This window comes from Thermobia domestica, chromosome 16 (assembly GCF_964235325.1).
Source record: "Thermobia domestica chromosome 16, izTheDome1.hap1.1, whole genome shotgun sequence".
In the NCBI taxonomy this organism is placed as follows: Eukaryota; Metazoa; Arthropoda; class Insecta; order Zygentoma; family Lepismatidae; genus Thermobia; species Thermobia domestica.
Genome location: NC_137469.1, coordinates 135,372,978 through 135,392,181, shown reverse-complemented (window position 1 = coordinate 135,392,181; position 19,204 = coordinate 135,372,978). Strand labels below are relative to the sequence as shown.

The 19,204-nt window shown below is 36.2% G+C and overlaps 1 protein-coding gene across 2 annotated transcripts in view; it reads left to right on the top strand.

The window, feature by feature from the left end:
• LOC145673438 (adenylate cyclase type 10-like) overlaps positions 1 to 19,204 on the top strand; it is a 545,310-nt gene that overhangs the window by 305,267 nt on the left and 220,839 nt on the right. For both annotated transcript variants that reach the window (XR_014128769.1, XM_081743142.1), the window contains exon 17: positions 5,953 to 6,054. Coding sequence is in view for 1 of the 2 variants with exons in the window: in XM_081743142.1 (XP_081599268.1) it covers positions 5,953 to 6,054 (102 nt within the window). In the remaining variant the exon portion in view is untranslated. The remainder of the gene's footprint in view (positions 1 to 5,952; positions 6,055 to 19,204) is intronic.

Below are 19,204 nucleotides of genomic sequence, written 5' to 3'. Positions count from 1 at the left end.
GTTTGATCAAGATCTGTTATGCGGTTCGGGAGATTTAGAGTCAAAAACATAATGTTTTTCAATTTTATATATATTGAAATTAGTGTAAAATCCATAGTTTTCGATATTAGTGTAAAATCCATAGTTTTCGCGGTCGCTGAAATATATATATATTAGTAGTGTCGAATCTAAATATTTTCCTATGGGGGCAAGGTAAAATTTTACGGCACTTTCCACCAGCCCCTCCCCCCTTTCCAACAGAACGGCGGATGCATCGCTTTTACCATTAGCAATCCTCTACATTGAAACTTTTCCCAAATAGGCAGTACTGGCTTCGATAGAAGGAAAAAAAAAGAGTTTGAAGGGCCGGATCGGGGTAGGGGAAGAGAAGATTCACAGTGTTAGGCAAATTTCAATTGAATTAACAATTAACAATTAATCTGTAAATTTAATTGTTAATTGCAATTAACAACTGAAGTAAGTAATGGTTAACTGTTAATTGCAGTTGGCCATTAATAAAGGACAATCAATTGCAATTAATCAATCGATTGAAAGTAATTGCAGTGGAAAGTAATTGCAATTGAATTCAGTCATTCAATTGCAATTGAAATTAATTGGCAATTAATTCAATTGCAATTGATTTCCACAGCGATTACTTTCAATTGATTGATCAATTGCAATTGATTTTCACTGATTAATTTTCAACACTGTAGTTCAGAGAGGGTGTGGGGCAATGAAAACTTTAGCCACGACCAGTTGACCTACCACCAATCGTGACCCACGACCCACCGTGACCCACTCTGACCCACCACCCACCATGAAACACTCTCACCCACTGTGACCCACAGACCCGTAGAAACCCATTATCATCAACTCTGACCCATAATTCATGCCCTCTTCGCTACTGACTAAAGAGTTTAAACTTGTAATAAAACAACGCTATGAAATTATCACTCATTGGAGTTTGAATTTCTACGATCAATCACTCAAGCACCGCTCTATTACAATAACGGTGGATCTGACCTTTCTAATATAAATAAAATAGAGTTTGTTTGAGTGCCTGTCTGTCTATCTGTGTGCGGCCTGTGAACCAGACGAGTGGACGAAAGTTTTATAAATTTGGTCACGGGTAGCTTGGTCTAGGCCCCATATCAAGACGAAGAGTGTTTTTTTTTTCAACCGGGATCGGCCTGGGGACCAGACAAGTTGGCCGAGAGTAACCAAATTTTGGCCACGAATACCTTGGTTCAGGATCCAGACCAAGGCGAAGCGTTTTTGACTAAATTCGAACCAGGGGGTCTCAGGGGGCGTTTACCGGGACAAGTAAAAGTAGTAGAAAATGACCGAAATGAGTGTCGATTTGATAGTTTTCGCGTTCGCTGAGATCAATGGTGAAACTCCGATCGCATTAATTTCCAAATTCAGCCTATTCGGCTGCGGGCCGGGGGTAAAATCCATAGTTTTCGCGGTCGCTGAGATAAATGGCGATACTCCCACAGGCGTTGACTTCCAAATACAGCCGCCATCGGCTGCTGGCCAGAGGCGTTGTTTTTTCAACATTGGAACCAGAGGATCATAGGGGCTTTTACCGGGATGTGTAAAAGTAGTAGAAAATGGCAGATGTTAGTGTCACATTCATAGTTTTCGCGGTCGCTGAGATAAATGGCGATACTGTCATTAGCGATTATTTTCTAATTCAGCCACCATTGTATGCGGGCCGGGAGTCACCGGGGGTGAATTGCGAGACATGCAAAATTATGGAAAATGACCGATATTAGTGTCAAATCCATAGTTTTCACTGTCGCTGAGATGAATGGTGATACTCCCACAGGCGTTGACTTTCAAATACAACCGCCATCGGCTGCGGGTCAGAGGCGTTGTTTTTTCAAAACTGGAACCAGAGGATCATAGGGGCTTTTGCCGGGATATGTAAAAGTAGTAGAAAATGGCAGATGTTAGTGTTACATTCATAGTTTTCGCGGTATCGGCTGGAGGCCAGAGGGGATTTTTTCACAATTGGACCCAAGGTGGTCTCAGGGGACGTTTACCGGGACATGTAAAAGTAGTAGAAAATGACCAATATTTGTGTCGAATCCATATTTATCGGGATTTCTCAGATGTATAGTGACATCCCCGATAGTGTTTACGTTCAAATTCAGACCCCATCGGCCTTCCCAATGAAAACACATGTACGTTGTTGGGTATATATTCACACAAAATATATACAATTTTAGAAATGTTTCTTAATTGTTCTTCCGTTGTTCAGTTTGTTTACATTGATACTTTATCTGATCAGTGCGAAGAACGGGCATAACAGCTAGTACGAAATGGTAGTGTTTCTCATGGACCAAATTACAATGAATTCAATTACATAGATAATTATTATAATTATTATTGATAATTATTACCTTGTTTAATTATAGATACTTTTCAGTGGAAAAAGGATTAAAGTTTGAAATCCAAAATCAAGGTAAAGGAGACCAACGTAAATGAAAAAAGTATAAAATTTTTCATATAATTAAGCGTACCCAAACTTAAAATTTCCATGTAATTAAGCTTACTGTACAAATTGTATATCTCTTTTTCCCACAATTTAATTTCCTTGTGCTATGAACGCTAAACACAAGCTTCAGCAATTATTATAATAGAAAGCAGTGGATATATAATGCGAAGCACTGTATTTTGTTTCTCAATTTGTTTCTCTACTAACATCGATCGTTTTCGATTATTTTTTACAAATCAACCCACTACTAATTTCCCATATGTAGGAAGTCCTTCCTTCCATAAAAGAGATTTTAAAAAATGCAAGGACACGTTCTGTTTATTTTTAGCTCCATAAATTGATGTCGAGTTTCGTGTCGAGCCGAGTTTGACAAATAGCTCCCTCGTTCAATTTTTGAAATTTGGGGCCCAAAAGGCAAGAAGAAGTGAACAGAAGTGAATGAAATTGTGCAGATATTGTAGACGTAAAATGAAACAATTAGGTTTCGTATTTTCCTATTAAAAACCGTTGAGTGAGTCACGAACCTTTTGAATCGTTGATTACGAAATATCAAAAGTGCAAATAAGCATACGTCAGAAGTTCGTAAATAATATGTAGAATAGCAACGAAGCTTCGTATAGGGACAATTTGCAAACCAATAAGTTAAACGTGTTTTAATATTTGCGGAGAAACAATGTTGGGGCCTATTCCCCATCCGAAAAAAGTAAATATTACCGTAATAGCGCAGGAACTAGTGGACTGAAGCAAGTGAAATTGTGTGTAGATATTATATAGTCCCTATGTAAAATAGGGCATTTCGTGTTTCTCAAGTGCCTCTATCCGTTTTGCTTCAAATTTGGCTGATCAACAGCAAACTGAACATAAATCAATACGTGTTTTTGTTTATGCGCAAAAACTTTGTAAGCGTTAAAGCTGCTTCCTGAAATGCTATAAAATACGCTATAGTGTTTTTGCTTGTACTCGATCTGCCAAATTGAAAAAATCGGATGGAGACAAGACACTTGTGAAACACGAAAGCCATATATTACATATCCAATATCTACATACAATTTTGTTCGCTTCGGTCCACTCCTCTCGCTACTCAACGCCATGGTCCATTCAACAGTTTTTTATTCTTTCAAGAAAATACGAAACACGTATTCTCTCGTCTTACCTCTATAATATTTGTGCACATTTCATTCACTTCAGTCCACTTCTTCTTGCCTTTTGGGTCAAATTCCAAAATTTTGGACGGGGGCTCTTGCCCACAAAAATCATTTTCCTCTGAAAATTAAAAAACGTATTCGTTTATTTTTATACTATAGTTTATAGACAAAGTTTCGTTGCAATTTTTCATGTCCTCTAGACATATCTGAAATACTGTTACTAGCACTTTTGATATTTCATGATCAAAGGTTTGGAGAGGTTCGTGCCCCACCCAACCCTTTTTTTCAGGGAAATACGAACCCTGTATTCCGTCATTTTATGTTTACAATATCTGTGCAAAATTTCATTCACTTCGATTCACATCTTCTTACCTTTCGGGAGCGAACTTTGAAAATTTTGTGTGGGATCTATTGCTCCCTAAAACCGTTTTTCCGCAGAAAATAGAAAAAAGTATTCCTTTATTTTTTGCGTATTGTTCGTACACCAAGATATGTCGCAATTCTTTGTGTCCTTTACACATATCTGACACATTGTTACTAGCACCTTTGATATTTCATGACGAAAAGTTAGGAAGGTCCGTGCCCCACCCAGCCGTTTTTTTTAAGAAAAATACGAAACCCGTATTCCCTCATTTTACATCTACAATATCTGTGCACAATTTCATTCACTTCGGTTCACTTCTTCTTGCCTTTCGATCAACAACATTCAAAATTTTGGGTGGGGGCTTTTGCCCCCTAAAACCCTTTTTCTGCAGAACATAAAAAACCTGTATTCGTTTATTTTTTTCGTATTGTCCATACACAAAGTTATATTGCATTTCTTGATGTCATTTACATACATCTGACATACTGTTACTAGCACTTTTGATATTTCATGATCAAAGCTTTGGAGGGGTCCGTGCCTCACCCAGCCGTTTTTTCCAGGAAATTAAGAAACAGGTATTCTCTCATTTTACGTCTAAAATATCTGTGCAAAATTTCATACCCATCGGTTCATTTAGTTTTACCTCTCGGGCGTTAAGTTTCAAAATTTTGGGTGGGAGGTTTGCCCCCAAAAAACCGTTTTTCCGCAGAAAATTTTAAAAAACGTATTTGTTAATTTTTGTGTATTGTCCATACGTTAAGTTATGTTGCAATTCTTCATGTCCTTTACATACACCTGACATACTGTTAATAGCAATTTTAATATTTCGTGATCAAATGTTTGGAGGGGTCCGTGCTCTTCGAACCTTTTTTTTTTTTTTTTTTTTTTTTTTTAGGGAAATACGAAACCGTATTTCCTCATTTTACGTCTGCAATATCTGTGCAGAATTTCATTTACTTCGGTTCAGTTGTTCTTGCCTTTCGGGTGTCAACTTTATAAATTTTGGGTGGGGCTTTTATATTGAACGTTTACATTATGTAACTTTTCTTTTTTATGAGATCTTGTTTGGCGGAAGTAGAGAAATGCTTTCCTCTGGTATCTCTTTCTTGCCATTCACCTTGTTTGAACTGCTTAAGTAAGATAATTTTGTAAGTTTTGATGTCATTTAATTCCGTCACGATAATAAAATTGTCATTCTTAACAATTTGTTTTATTCTTTTATTTGCAGTTTGCCACACTGATATATTTGTTACAAAATTGAGGTTTGGTCCAACGCCTTTCGAATTCACAACCAACCAAACCGCCGAGCTTTCTGGGTTGCCTGCTATTGCAGGAAAAGGAGTATAGCAGGTGGTAATGCACTTTTGGAGTCGTGTATACAAATCATTGATGGATATGGAAAGAAGCGTTTACCTTTGTCAATGTATTAAGGTAGAAAAGACCATAAAAGATAAATGCGTTGTACGATTAGTCGGTTGTTATAATATGTACACCAACTCAAAACTAAGATTATAACAATGTACACTAGAATGTAAAATTCAGGAACTTACCAAAACGAACATATCCGCTGTTTTTCCTTTCGTATCTCAATAGCTTTACATTGTCCAGCATTTCATATTAAGTTATTTTATCTATTCAGTTCTTTGTAGCAGTTCGTAATCCTCCTCTCTTTGGTGTCTTTTCCTCTCTTGATACTTGCTCATCAGACCTAGTAACAGTTCATCTGTCTAACTTCTAGGGAAACTTAGATACGGGCGATAGTGACGTACCCAGTTTTACATTTCAGATATTCTTTTAGCTTCCTTATTTCTTTTCTACACACTGTTGATGAGACGTTCGGTCTTGAAAGCTAAGTGTATTTATTTGGTTTCTTCAATGTTTTATATATAAGTATCTTGCAAATAAGTTATATATTATAGATGAGTGTAGATAATGCTGAATTATTGTTTTGATTCTTTCAGCTATCCAGAAACTATTTGAGTTAAAAATATGGGTTTGTGGTCTGGCAGGTCCTCGTGAGGTAGACATCGTGCAATGCAATTGTGAGCTCGCACATGAGAAAGGTAAGAAATATTTTCTTGCTTTTTAATCTACATTGAAATTGTTTACAAGATCCTTCTGCTATAGAACATTACGAAAGAATATATCATAGAAATAAAGGTAAGAATTTATACCTTTACGAAAAAAAGATTGACGAATTTTTGTGAAAAATATCGAACCGAATATGCTTTCATAGAGTGTCTACTAATATAAAAAACTGCGAAGCGTCTAAACATCACTATAAAAGAACGGAAACGTTAGTAGAAACAGAAATAACTACGTATTATTGTGAAAAAAGAAAGAAAACTCTTTCATACTGTTAAATCAGAAAATAATAGGGAGTTTTACAAGTCGTAGTTACTACTGCATATCGATGTTAAATGTTAACTACTATATATTTGGAAAAAGATTAATACTTTTGTTATGTTTAATTGCGTTCTTTTTCATGCTTATGTAATGCAAATAAATTTCAAATCGAATAATATTTATTTTTTCAAAATTATGCAGATTTCTAATTTTTCATTTTAGAGAGCTATATTTTTTATTACATAGTTCAGTGATCGCCAAATCGTCGATCGGGGACATTTTCGATAGATCGTATTAACGCTCCGGTTGGCTAACTGATTCCTCCACTAAGCTGACGCTAACGACAGAGGGCGCTGATAATAAGAACTGTTTGTTTCTTCCATGCAACTACCACTGTCAACCTCATCACACAGTTGATTGTACACGCGTGGGGTTGTGCACGTTATGTTTTTCGTATGTATATTAGACACTTGCTAACTTGGATAGTTTGCTTTCATAATTACTAGAAATGTAAGTTTATAGGCAATAAACAAAGGTAAGATTTTTTTTAAATGTTGGTACCTCACGATAGGATTTAAAGCCGGTACTGTAGCTCAGAAGCTTCATAAGTTTGGCGACCACTCACACAGATTGTTTCATAAAGAAACGGAAGAAAAATAAATTCAACAAATGTTTATACACTTGTGCATGATTACAATTTTTTCTATGACAAATTCACTTAAAAAAATAAGTGCTTCGATGAAGTTGAAGTTGTATTGATAGTAGTTATTAGTTGTTAGATAAAGCCGTTGTAGTTCTTCCTGTAGATAATTCCTGAAGAAGTAAAGATAATGGTTTCTTTCACTTAATTTGGGCATAAGCTAGAATAGAACGAACTATTCATTACATGTTATCTAACAATTGTCTTGTAAACATAAAATAATAAAGAGTTCTGAATTCAAAATTTCGAATGTCTTTTGCAATGAAAAATTAAGCTCAACATATAAATTTCAATAAAAATGAACAAATATCTAGTTAAGAACACAATTTGAGTGAAATGTGAAATTTTGGTTTCTAGTGTGTTTCCTTAATGTTGAAGACTTAAATCTTGCTTCTCTTACTTAAAGATTAAATTGCGCACAGTAGTTTAGTGTTAGCGCGCTTATATTTCCGGTGTGAGGAGTTCCTGCTTCGATACTAGGTTATGGGAATTTCTGTGAGGGACAACATCGTGTCCGAGAGTTTCTCGAGTTACTTATTTTTCCTCCCACATTATCATGACATCTATTCTTTAACAATCATTCACTTGCATTAATCATTAGTCTTCTTTAACCCTAAAGGGAATCCTCGTGTGACATAAAATTAGAAATTTCATTTAATTTCAATTTATTTTAATGATTTCACATATTTTAACGTTTTAGTTACACCCTAAAGTTTTGCAAGAATGTCACTTAATGATGCATTTTTCAGCAGCGATTCCTGCATAAAAGAGAGAGAATATTATATTTTTTCCCTTTTGTGCCTCTAAGTAAGATTTAAATTATTCTAAAACATGCATTTTCTAAGGAATAAAAGTTCATTTGTTGCCTTGCTCCAAATAAGCTCCTTGTCGTCTGCTCTGCAAAGGTGCAACTCCGTTCAAGTTAACATTTAATTGCTGTCGGTGTTGGAAAGGATGCTTTTTTCCGAATGAAGCCGAGCATATACAAACATAGGCGATGAAGCAGACGAAGCTGTGCGTTTAGCCATAGTAGAATTTAAAGTTTTAAACAGTTCAGTTTTTTTTATGTAATTTAAATTTTCAAATGAATAAATAAATTTGTTTTTCTTTTTGTATAACGTTGTATGTTATATTTGATCTTTTTTGATAAAAATTGAAAAGTCATAGGCTTCTATGCTGCTAGCTAAATCTGTGCAAATAAGATGACAACGAAACAGGTGAGTGGTAGTTGTTCCAGGTTCATCAATTTGGAAATTTGGTCTTGCACAGAAATAAACCTGCCAGTGTATGATAGATCAAATGAAATTGTGTCCTTTAGGCTTAACGAATTTTATGATAATGTAAGATTATATTATATGAGAGACCAACTCCTTACCTTCAGAATTTCTAACGAAAACAAAATTTTACACTAGGTAATTAAAAGTAGTTACCGTAATTCTACGGAACAGTTAACTGAGTGTTCATCAAGTGATAAATTCCTATATTACTCATGTTTATATTGTTACTGAGAAGGAATTAGGAATGTCTCAGAATTCAGTGAGCATTTTTATGTAAATAATGGGTGTCATGAAAAGTTCCAAAATCATCTTCATCCAGATACTACGTAAAAACATTCGATTGCACAAGGATTCACAGTCAAGTAGATTATGAATATCGTTACGAGATAGTTAAAAAGTAATGAAAATGTAACAACAAACAGAAAAACAGAATGCCTGGTTAGTGCTAGTGATTTTCTTAGCATAGCAGGGATTGAGACATAGAAGACAGAGAAGATAGCAAGTCAATGAACAAGAGCAACTACACTGAACTGTCGGATTTAATTGTAAGATATGTTAGAAAGTTGTAAACCATTTGTTGAACGCAACTACGTTTGCCAGAACTTCCAATACAGTTCAAAATGATCTAAGCAGTTGTGCAGCAGATGAAATGTTTAACGAATTAAGACATGAAATATTCAATTCTCCTTTTGTTGCAATATTACTTCACAAAATAACAGACTTAGCAACTTCGAACACTGTTACAAGTTGAAAAATGATTTCCAGTATTCACAGATGTCACTCAAAATCGATCAGCCGCAGTATTGGCCGATCATGTGTAAAAATAAAATAAAATCTTTAACATTCATTGATTACTGTATATCATTTAGATTAAAAATGACGGATTAATATGAAAGAATTCGTGAAATGACAATGTGGGAAGAAAGGACAGAACTTCCAGAAAAACCATGAACACGATATTTCCCATGTTAATACAGGATTAGCCTAAAAGAAATAGACAACTTTAGTGGTCCCCAAATGAAGAGTTTTAATTACATGGTAATATAACTTACATAGGGTACGTCTGGAAGTTTTTGTGGTACAACAACAGATGCTCTATGTGTGATCCTTTGGTTACACGGGAAACATCTATTCCGTAGTCCAATTCTTCCCCAAAACGAATCAAAGTCTGACTGTCCACCACTGCAACAGAATCTATGATTCGTTCTTTCAGTTGCGTCAGACTCTGAGGGAGCAGGGAACATACACTTTATTTTTTTTATGAAACTCCACAGAAAATAATCACACAGTGTGAGGTCTGGAGTCGTGGTGACCATTGAGTCATAGCCGTGTTCTCATCTGTTGAACGGCCAATCTAATCCTAGGAAGAACTTCGTCAAGGTAACCCCTTGCAGCGAGTGTGATGGGGCTCCATCCTGCACAAATATGAAATTGTCACTATCTTCTTCAAGTTGTGGCATCAACCAAAGTTTCAAAATGTCCAGGTATGTTCTTCCAGTAACGGTTTCTTCTTGGAAAAATAACGGTCCATACACCTTTTTGGGCGATACAGCACAAAACACGTTAACCTTTGGGCAGTCCCTAATCTGCTCCACAATCTCGTGAGGGTTTTCACTTCCCCATAGACACACGTTATGTTCGTTTACGACACCACTAATGTGAAAGGTTGATTCGTCCCCAAATGTAAGCAGCTGAAGAAAGCCATTTTTTCTTCACAAAGACTTTATATGAACACACAAAACTATAAACATTGCTGTTTGTCACTTTCACTGAGACTTTACAATAATTGCAATCGATATGGATAGAATTTGAGGCGTTAGCGTAGAATGTTCCACACAGTCTTTTGAGGGATATCGCGTTCCTTTCCTGCACGTGTCGTTTGACACTGGAGGTCTTCCGGTGGATTTCTTCTTACACAGACAACCAGTTTCTTCAAATTTATATGCACCTAGTCATAAATGGACTGCCGTGTGGGTGGTTGTTTCCCATATTTTGTCCTAAAATGACGTTACACTACAATAACTGAATTTGTCTTGGCATATTCCAGAACACAAAACAACTTCTCAACTTGATTCGCCATATTCTTCCAAGCCACGTCAAGGTCAAGTTCGACGACAAGGCCGCTTACGTCACACACTCATTACTAAAACAGAAGAGAAACTGTCAGCTGCAAAACTTCAAGTGTGTACCCATGTACCACAGGTAAAATCTTTTTGCTCAAAAAATACATAACATTTTATACATAATACAACTTGTCTATTTCTTTTAGGCTAATCCTGTGTTTCCTTGTGTTTGACAGTTCCCAAGAGTGTATAACTATTCATGACCTATTCCCCAATCGAAAGCAGCACCACACACCACACTTATTTTTGCTTCTATAGTTGTTCTCAACACTATCACAAACAATTAGTTACTAAGTTCTCCACCTTCTTCACATGTTGGCTGAGACACTATACTGTTCCGTAGAACTTCTTTGTAATATGACAAACATACAACAATCTCATTGTTAAAATGTAATTTTCTTTTTACGAATGTTTCTAACATACTTAGAGGAACCAGACTCTTCTCTGATCACTAATATGGTATATATAATGGAACGGTTGCGAAGTTGCTTAAGGTCTTCATTCTTTTAAAATGATAAACTAGCAAACCCGCACGTCCAGTGCAGGACGCAGGACACTATTGTTGTCTGAATGATTGAATATGATACAAAATTAAAAATATTTATGGCTAGGAAAATAGTTTTAATAACACGTTAATAATATCTTTAATTAAGAATTTCTCGATTATTACTCGAATTTAAGACGTCCTCAAATCTAAGACGCACCAAGATTTCGCTGGGTTAAATTAAAGGAAAATAGTAATATGTTCCATTTTTCTATTACTAAAGCTCTCTTTGATATTGGTTATTTTCGGTGATTTTTATATATCCCTCTCCCCTCCCCATGTTGCGGGGACGGCATGATAAAAATTGTCCCAGACCCGAATGTCATGTATGTTGAAAATTTGATCGAGATCGGTTGGGTGGTTCAAGAGTTAAGTTCTATTTATTTTTATATATTAATCTCCTCTTCCTCTCCCCCTACCCTAGATTCTACCGTCAAAGTGAAAATATTAAAAAAAGCTTTCCAGTCTCAAACGTCATGTATGTTGTAAATTTGATCGAGATCGGTCAGGTGGTTCAAGAGACATTAAGTTTTATTGATTTTCATATAGTTACCCTCCTGCCCTCCCCTAAGTTCTACCATCAAAATGAAATAATACGAAACTTCTTTCAACTCTAGCACAAATAATTGAGAAGGCATCTGCACTTGGCCTACATTTGAATTTTTCAAAGTGTAAAGTTGGATTTCTTAAGTCAGATGAAGCCAAATTCGACCTATTATTTAAAAAAAATGACGAAGCTGCCCCAGGAACTAACCAGGATGCTTGTCTTCTAGGCACCGCTCTCACAAAGGAAGCATTTACCAATGTCCTGTTAAGCAAAATATCGAAGTTAGAATATTTTTGTCTCGTCTTGCCTCGATTTCTGTCCATGCAGCTTTCTTTCTTCTACGTGCCTCTTTGTCGATCCCTCCTTTAAACTACTTCTTAAGATGCTTTCCATTTTGGAATGAGACTCCACTACAGAAAAATATCTTATTCTTAAAATGGGTCTGGAGTCAATTTTGAACTGCTCCTTGAGTGACTTCTTGGATGCAAGTACACTTACCTGTTGGATTAGGAGGTCTTGGTATTCGACGAACCGTTGATATGGCGATTTTTACCTTTTTAGCGTCCTACCACGGATCTCTTCGTTTAATTGAGGCTCTCCTTCCACAAGGTTACCACCTGGACCCAGATGAAATAGTTCAAGAAGGCTCAAGTAAATGGATAAATATAACAGATACGGACCTTCCATAAATCAGCAAAAGAGGTTTTCAGGCATCTTGGTACACACCAATAGCAGCACATTTTCATGAACTTTTTTTACAATCCGTTGCTGTTCTAGAGGATAAAGCTAAACTTCTAGCTGCGTCATCCCCCTATGCTGGGGCATGGTTAAATGCGTTACCTTCCCCCCAATTAGATCTTCACATGTGTAATGAAACCTTTCGAATCCAGTAGCCCTAAGACTAGGTTCAGCTGTTTGTGAGCCATATCGCTGTCCAGCTTGCGGGGATCAAGTTACCCAACGTGGCCTCCATGTCCTCTCATGCATGAAGAGCATAGGCAGAAACACCAGACATTCATCTGTTAATGACATCATTTTGCGAGCCCTCACAACGGCAGGAATTCCTTCCATTTCGTGAACCTTCAGGCTGTTGTCGTTCTGATAATAAACGACCTGATGGCATGACATTAATACCGTGGATGAGGGGCAAATCACTAGTATGGGATTTTACATGTTCGGATATATTTGCCCATTCAAACCTCCCATTGACTGTTATGAATTCTGGCGAAGTTGCTAAACGTAGAAAGGCAGAAAAGGAAAGGAAATACAACAATCTCCTCGACAAATTTATTTTTGCTCCAATAGCCATCGAGACCAGTGGGGCATAGGGATCTAGAAGCCTTGACTTTATCAGAGAGGTAGGCAGACGCATATCTATCGTTTCTGTAGATGTTCGTTCAGCATCCTTCTTAATACAACGTATATCCATTGCGATCCAACGTGGCAACGTTTCGTCAGTTCTTGGTACGTTGCCGCCTGGAAGGGAACTGGAGGAGATATTTCTTCTCTAGTAGAGTAAAGCGGGGCAAAAGGCCGCACCTAATGTTCAGCATGCTATTGCTGCTATACCAAAAACAATATTGAGATGATCCATACCAGTTAATAAACCTTATTCTTTTACCTATAAAAAGACTGGGTAGATCTATTGTATATGTACACATTTATTTTATTGATATTTCTATATAGAAATTCACGAACTAATTACATTATTTGTTAAAATATTCTTCTGATATATGTACATATGAAAAATTATTTCTCAATAAAAAAATAAGAAACTTCCCAAGTTCGAACTTCATGTATGTTGAAAATTTGAATGAGATCGATCGGGTGTTTCAAGAGTTATTAGCTCACGAACATAGTCACTTTTATTTTTATATTTATTGATTTTTGTATATCTTCCCCTCCTCCCCATCCCCTACGTTGTTCCCTAAAGTGAAATGATAAAATCCATCCCAGGTACGAACGCCATCTATGTGGAAAGTTTGATCGAGATTGGTCGTTTGGTTCAAGAGTTATTAAGTTGTATTTACTGTTTTATAATTCCCCCTTTTCCCTCTCCTCTAAGTTCTACAGTCAAAGTGAATAGCTAAAAACACTCCCAGGTCAGAACTGCATCTACGTCAAAAGTTTGATCGAGATCGGTCGGGGAGTTCAAGAGATTAAGAGTCACAAACATAGTCACTTTCAATTTGGATATGAAGTTTTTTGTTCACAGACACCGCTATTAATATATAGATGCCTGAGGTTTTGATACGAGTACCATTATTATATGGAGCTCATACGCAACTAAGCGGTTAGTGTGGAAGAACCGGGTTCCATTCCTGGCGGGAGCTCATATTGTTCGGATCCCATGTTAACCTGTAGGTCCACGTCTTATTGTCTTGGTGAAAAGGACATTAAACTCAATTAAATCAAATTAAACTATCTGTATATGTTTATTAACTTCGTTGATATTTCAAAGTAGAGTTAGTAACAGAATCCCTCATGGTATGTTGTCACTACATGAGGTGAAGATAGAGAGTTAGCAAGGAGAGATATTGTTTGTACTCTTTGTCCTTGCTCCGAGCGTACCGCCACGTCTAAATGCCTCCTTATTGTAAGGCTATTTTAAAAGTGTTGATGAATCATTACAAAGAACTTGGTGGCTTTAATGAACAGATAATCTCAAAATGTCTTCTCTATCAATAGCCATGATATGGTCAATACTACCTCTTGAGGGCAGAAGTAAACTCAAACCACAGGTTGTGACACGTGACACGATATAAATTGGATAATAAATGTATGAAAGAAAACTGATACCGTTTTTCTTAGTACCTTCTTATCGCAACCATTACCCTAGAAAATAATTCCGTACGATTACAATGGCTGAATCAAGCCAAAGCACGTGGTTCTTAATATCTTCCAAGTTAAGATCTTGCTTAGTTTGTGTATCAGACTAACTTAGACTTCATTCCCAGTACTACGGAATCTATATAAATTCGTAAATATTAACAGCCATTTTTAAAAGGTCTATATAATTGTTGAAGGGAGTTTATATTGAAACGAATTCATTGATACCATGAGTCTTATTTTCCAAATGTTTAATTACTGGTTCAATATCCGTCTATTTTAGGTTGAATCCTTGTCAATTTTATGTTAACGGTCAAATTTTATGACTCTTTTCCTAATACAACCTACACAGCGAAAAATGAGGTGTTAAAGAACACAAAATGACTACCACTTTAGCGTGATACTTGTGTGCTAATTTAACACCAAGATCTATATCTATATATCTATATCTATATCTATATCTATATTTATATATATATTGTAAAACTTTGTGTAAATTCGTCTCATATAAGGAAGAGGTAGAGCAGATAATAAAAAGAGTGTCCGGAATCGACTCCCACTACCAGTTTTATTATAAAAAATATGAGTATTTGTACAAAATACTATACAATTTGGTCTCTATTTAAAAGGGTGAGTAAAAGGTAGTCTTTGACCGAGTGGTCGCAGACAGGATCTCCAACAGAGCCCCGTAGCAGGCTAAGAGGAGTGGAGTTAAGGAACCAATGCTCCGTAGCAAGCAGAGGCAGGTTAAGTTGCCAACAGAGCCCCGTAGCAGGCTAAGCGGCTGAGGTTGGGATTCCCAGACAGAGCCCCGTAGCAGGCTAAGCCAGGAGATAGGATAGGCGTAGTCCCGTGGCAGACTAGAGGCCTGGGGTTAGGTTACTCCAAGAGTCCCGTAGCAGACTAGTGGAGGGTCACCAGAAAACTGGTCTCGAGTTGCCTTCGTCCATCCAATTTATAGGGTCCTTTTGGGTGGCGGTGGCGCTGCTGCTCCGATGTCGTCTTCTGCTCCGTGGGAGGGGCCAGAAGCCGTCGTCTGCATGTGATTACAGGTCCCTCTGGTGGAAGATCCTCTTGCCGAGCCATGTGGTGTTGTTTGTAAACATTGAAGCGTGGAACTGCTTGTTTACGACATCACATAGGATATTACACCCCCCTGGCTTGTTTAAAAAATAAGCCGAAGGGTTATTTTTCTTTATATGAGGGTTGGCAACACTGAGGTATCCCACACAAAAAAAAGCACTAAAACATTAATAACACTTGCAACACACAAAAAAATCACTTTTCGGAGCAGTAATAAGGTAGGGGAAGAAAGCACTAAACAGTTAGTCCCTAATCACAGGCAGGATCGGTGCATTTTAATATGTCACTTCATTTCCCTCGAGGTAGGGTTGTTTTTGGCTTGGCGTCAATAAATATATACTAATTCACTTATAGTAAGTGGGGTTGGAGTCTGTGTTAGCTGTTGCTCCTTAGTTGTATTATTGGTATTAAATGTTTCCAATGGAATAGGAGATGAAATTTCTATGCGGGTCGTTCTAGATTTGTTTGGTAACGAGCGAAGACGACGATATAATATGTATAAAATAATAAGACTTAGGAGTACTAAAAAAGTTGCAATTAATACGGTTATATAAAGATGCTCCATACTGGAAGGAGAGAGAGAAAAAATTTATTACAATTGATAATTAGTGGCGATCCTGTACAATGTAAAATGTCTATGAGGCATTGTTATTAATAATGCGTTTATAAATAAAATATAAGAATATGCCAAGACCAATCAATAATATGAAAATAAGAATGGCTATAGCAATTATAGTCCACGGGAATGCAGTGGAAAGGTGTAGTTGCGGCATCTTATCCAACAAAGAATTTTGTTCGTGCTGTAGTAAGGAGTGCATCGAAGTTATGGTGCGTTGTAAATTTTGAAGGTTATGAGTAAAATTCAAATTTGGATTTTTTGGCAAATTTCTATATATTAACGTGAAGTTAACTGAGGTCCTAGTAGGAAGATTCAAATTATCGGTAATTATGCGTTGAAATTCTTCATACTTAAGAAAGTAAGTTGATGAGCGATTAACTGCATCAGCGGCTAACATGTGGTTTCTTTGGAGCGCTATTTTAACAGATTTACGCGTAGTAAGATGAAGTCCCATAGGCGTATATATATAAAATTCTTCTGTTTGTGACAAAGTAGGTTTCAGATGGCAGCTATCGGTTGTATTTCGAAAAACTAAATTAAATAGACAGCCTGTTTGTTGAGAGCGGGGTTGTGCCTGTAATTTACATATAGAGAACATATTATGTGATTGGCATAGTGATAAGTCTAACTCATAGATACCTTGGTCTGTCCAAATTGCATATTCAGGTGTCTGAATACGTATATGAGCTGTCTTAGTGAGAAATCCATTGTTATAAATTTTATATAAAATGTGATAATCATTAGTGTGCACAATTGGTGTTTGTATTATAATGTCTAAATTGGCCGATTCTGGGTCAAATGAGATTAAAAATGCCTTTGAACACTGATAAAATAATCCAAGATCTCTTTCCATTAATGTTCCTCTTAAGTTTATATCTTGTCTAATCATTTCTTTAGCTAAAGCAGGTTTTATTAAAGCGTCGTTAACTTTATTTTGAAGAATGCTTTGTATGATAGTATCAAAGTGTTGTTCTACATTTTGAAAATTAAGAAGAGCGATCAGGTAGCGTTCGTTTGTGGCTGTTGTACATATCAATTTCAATATACTATGATGAGTTTCGCTTATCAATTTTTCTACAGCTACTGAAAAGTTCGTCACCAAATGTGTGAGTTCAAAATTACTTTTCTTAATTTCCTGTATCTGAGAGTTTAGGTATTCATTCTGTGCGCGCATTTGACTAATGGCTGATTTTAATTTATGAACCTCATATAGACTATATCCACTAAGTCCAAAATTTGCGAGTCCAAGTAATAGGTTAAAGATCATTCGCCGCGGTCTTTTGGAACACCCTGTTTTAAAATCGCAGGGTATGATATCTTTAATTTTATTAATGAATTGACGCTCTTTGTCGTGCATAAGTGATACTATTTGTTCATATCCAGTACAAGAATCATTCGGAAGGTGTACTGCCGAAAAGTCTAAATGGAGCCTATAAGGTAAGAATTCTATATTGTCGTAACTGATTACGGGCTTGAACTTAGCTATAGAAATCCCATATTGTGCGAATACAAGTTCATTGCCTCTTACGCCGTCTACAAGCAGTACTAGGAATTGATAAATGAAAAGGATCAGCATTCTGCTACTGAATACGCGTACTCCCTACAAAAGAGAAGAAAAAAAATGCTGAGTAGCAAATTTAATATTAAATAGCAGTCAAGTAATAATTATTCAGTTGAACAGCATGCATATTACTAGTAAGGTGCTCCAAGAAATCAACCTAATTTTGAAAGAGAAGGGTGTTTTAGGGAAGGATAGGAGGAAGGTAATTAAAGCCTATCGATATCTAGATCGTGTAAGTCCTCCAAAGGAACGGGGAGGTTATTATACGCTTTGAGAAGTGGGTGAACGATAAGGGGAAAAGGAAACTGAAGTTCAGCGTGTATTAGGTGAGTATTATGCATGCTTATTAATTATATTGTATTGCATTTTTTTCACTTTTAATAGTTACTTTAATTTAGAATTAGAAAGATAATGACACTTTATGAAAAGTTCTAGCAGGAAACATATGTGTTTCAAAAAAGTAATCCAATTTTAAATGTCAATGACGATAATAATGATGGTCCTGAATTCCTGATCATCCTGTATAATGTAGAAGTGGTCATAACTTTTGGAACGTCCTGTAGAATATTTATATTCTATGTTGGTGGCACTATTTAGCTCAAAGAATAAATAAGCTGTATGATTATAAGTTGATTGTCCCTGTGAAGGTCAGTTGCCTTTTAAATGCAAAAATGGAGATGTCAGCATTCTTTTCTTCAGCCGTAAAATAAATGAATCAGCTTTTTATAAAACAAAAAGGAAATGAATGTTTGTGTCGTTATGAAGAGTGTTTTATCTGCTGAACTCGCGTCTCTGTATTTTCTTTCTTCTTAGTGGTGAGTACTGCATTTTTTTTTTCGCTCGTGTAGAAAATAAAATGAAGTTATTTATTCTTGTTCTATATGATCTCTATATTCATGAAATGGCTTGATCCGGTCTACTGAAATCTCCTGTATTGTTTGACGATATGAATTTGGAAATTTGATCTGATAAAGATTAGGATTAACTCTTTCGATAATTTCTAGAGGTCCTACATATTTGGAAGAAAATAATTCTGGTATCCCAAGTTGACGATTGGGAAAGAATACAAGTACTTTCTGTCCCTTATCAAAATTAGTTTGTTGATGTCTGCTGTCAAAATATTTTTTCTGTTTATTATAACTTGCGATTAAATTATCCTGAACGATCCCTCGTATCTTATTCAAATGTTCTTTGTTGACACATAATGTTGGAGTTGACGCTAATGCAATATCAGAGATGGTCTTAGGTTCGTATCCATACATGAGGAAAAAACATGAGTATTTAGTTCCGGCTTGCACAAATGTATTAATTGCGAATGTTATGTATGGAATTAGTTTTGGCCATTGATTTTGATTCTCCTGTACAAAAAATTTAAGAGCGTTCTGTATTATTCTGTGGAATGTTTCCACTACACCCAGGTTTTTGTGGTCATACGCTGGACAAAATTTAAATTCAAAATTGTAGAATTTTGCTAAGTTTTGCAGTCTCTTAGCGTTATGTACAGGGTGTCTATCCAAATACAGGTATGAAAAAGCTCCGTACTTAAGAATAATGTCATATATGAGAAATTGTTCAATTTCTTCT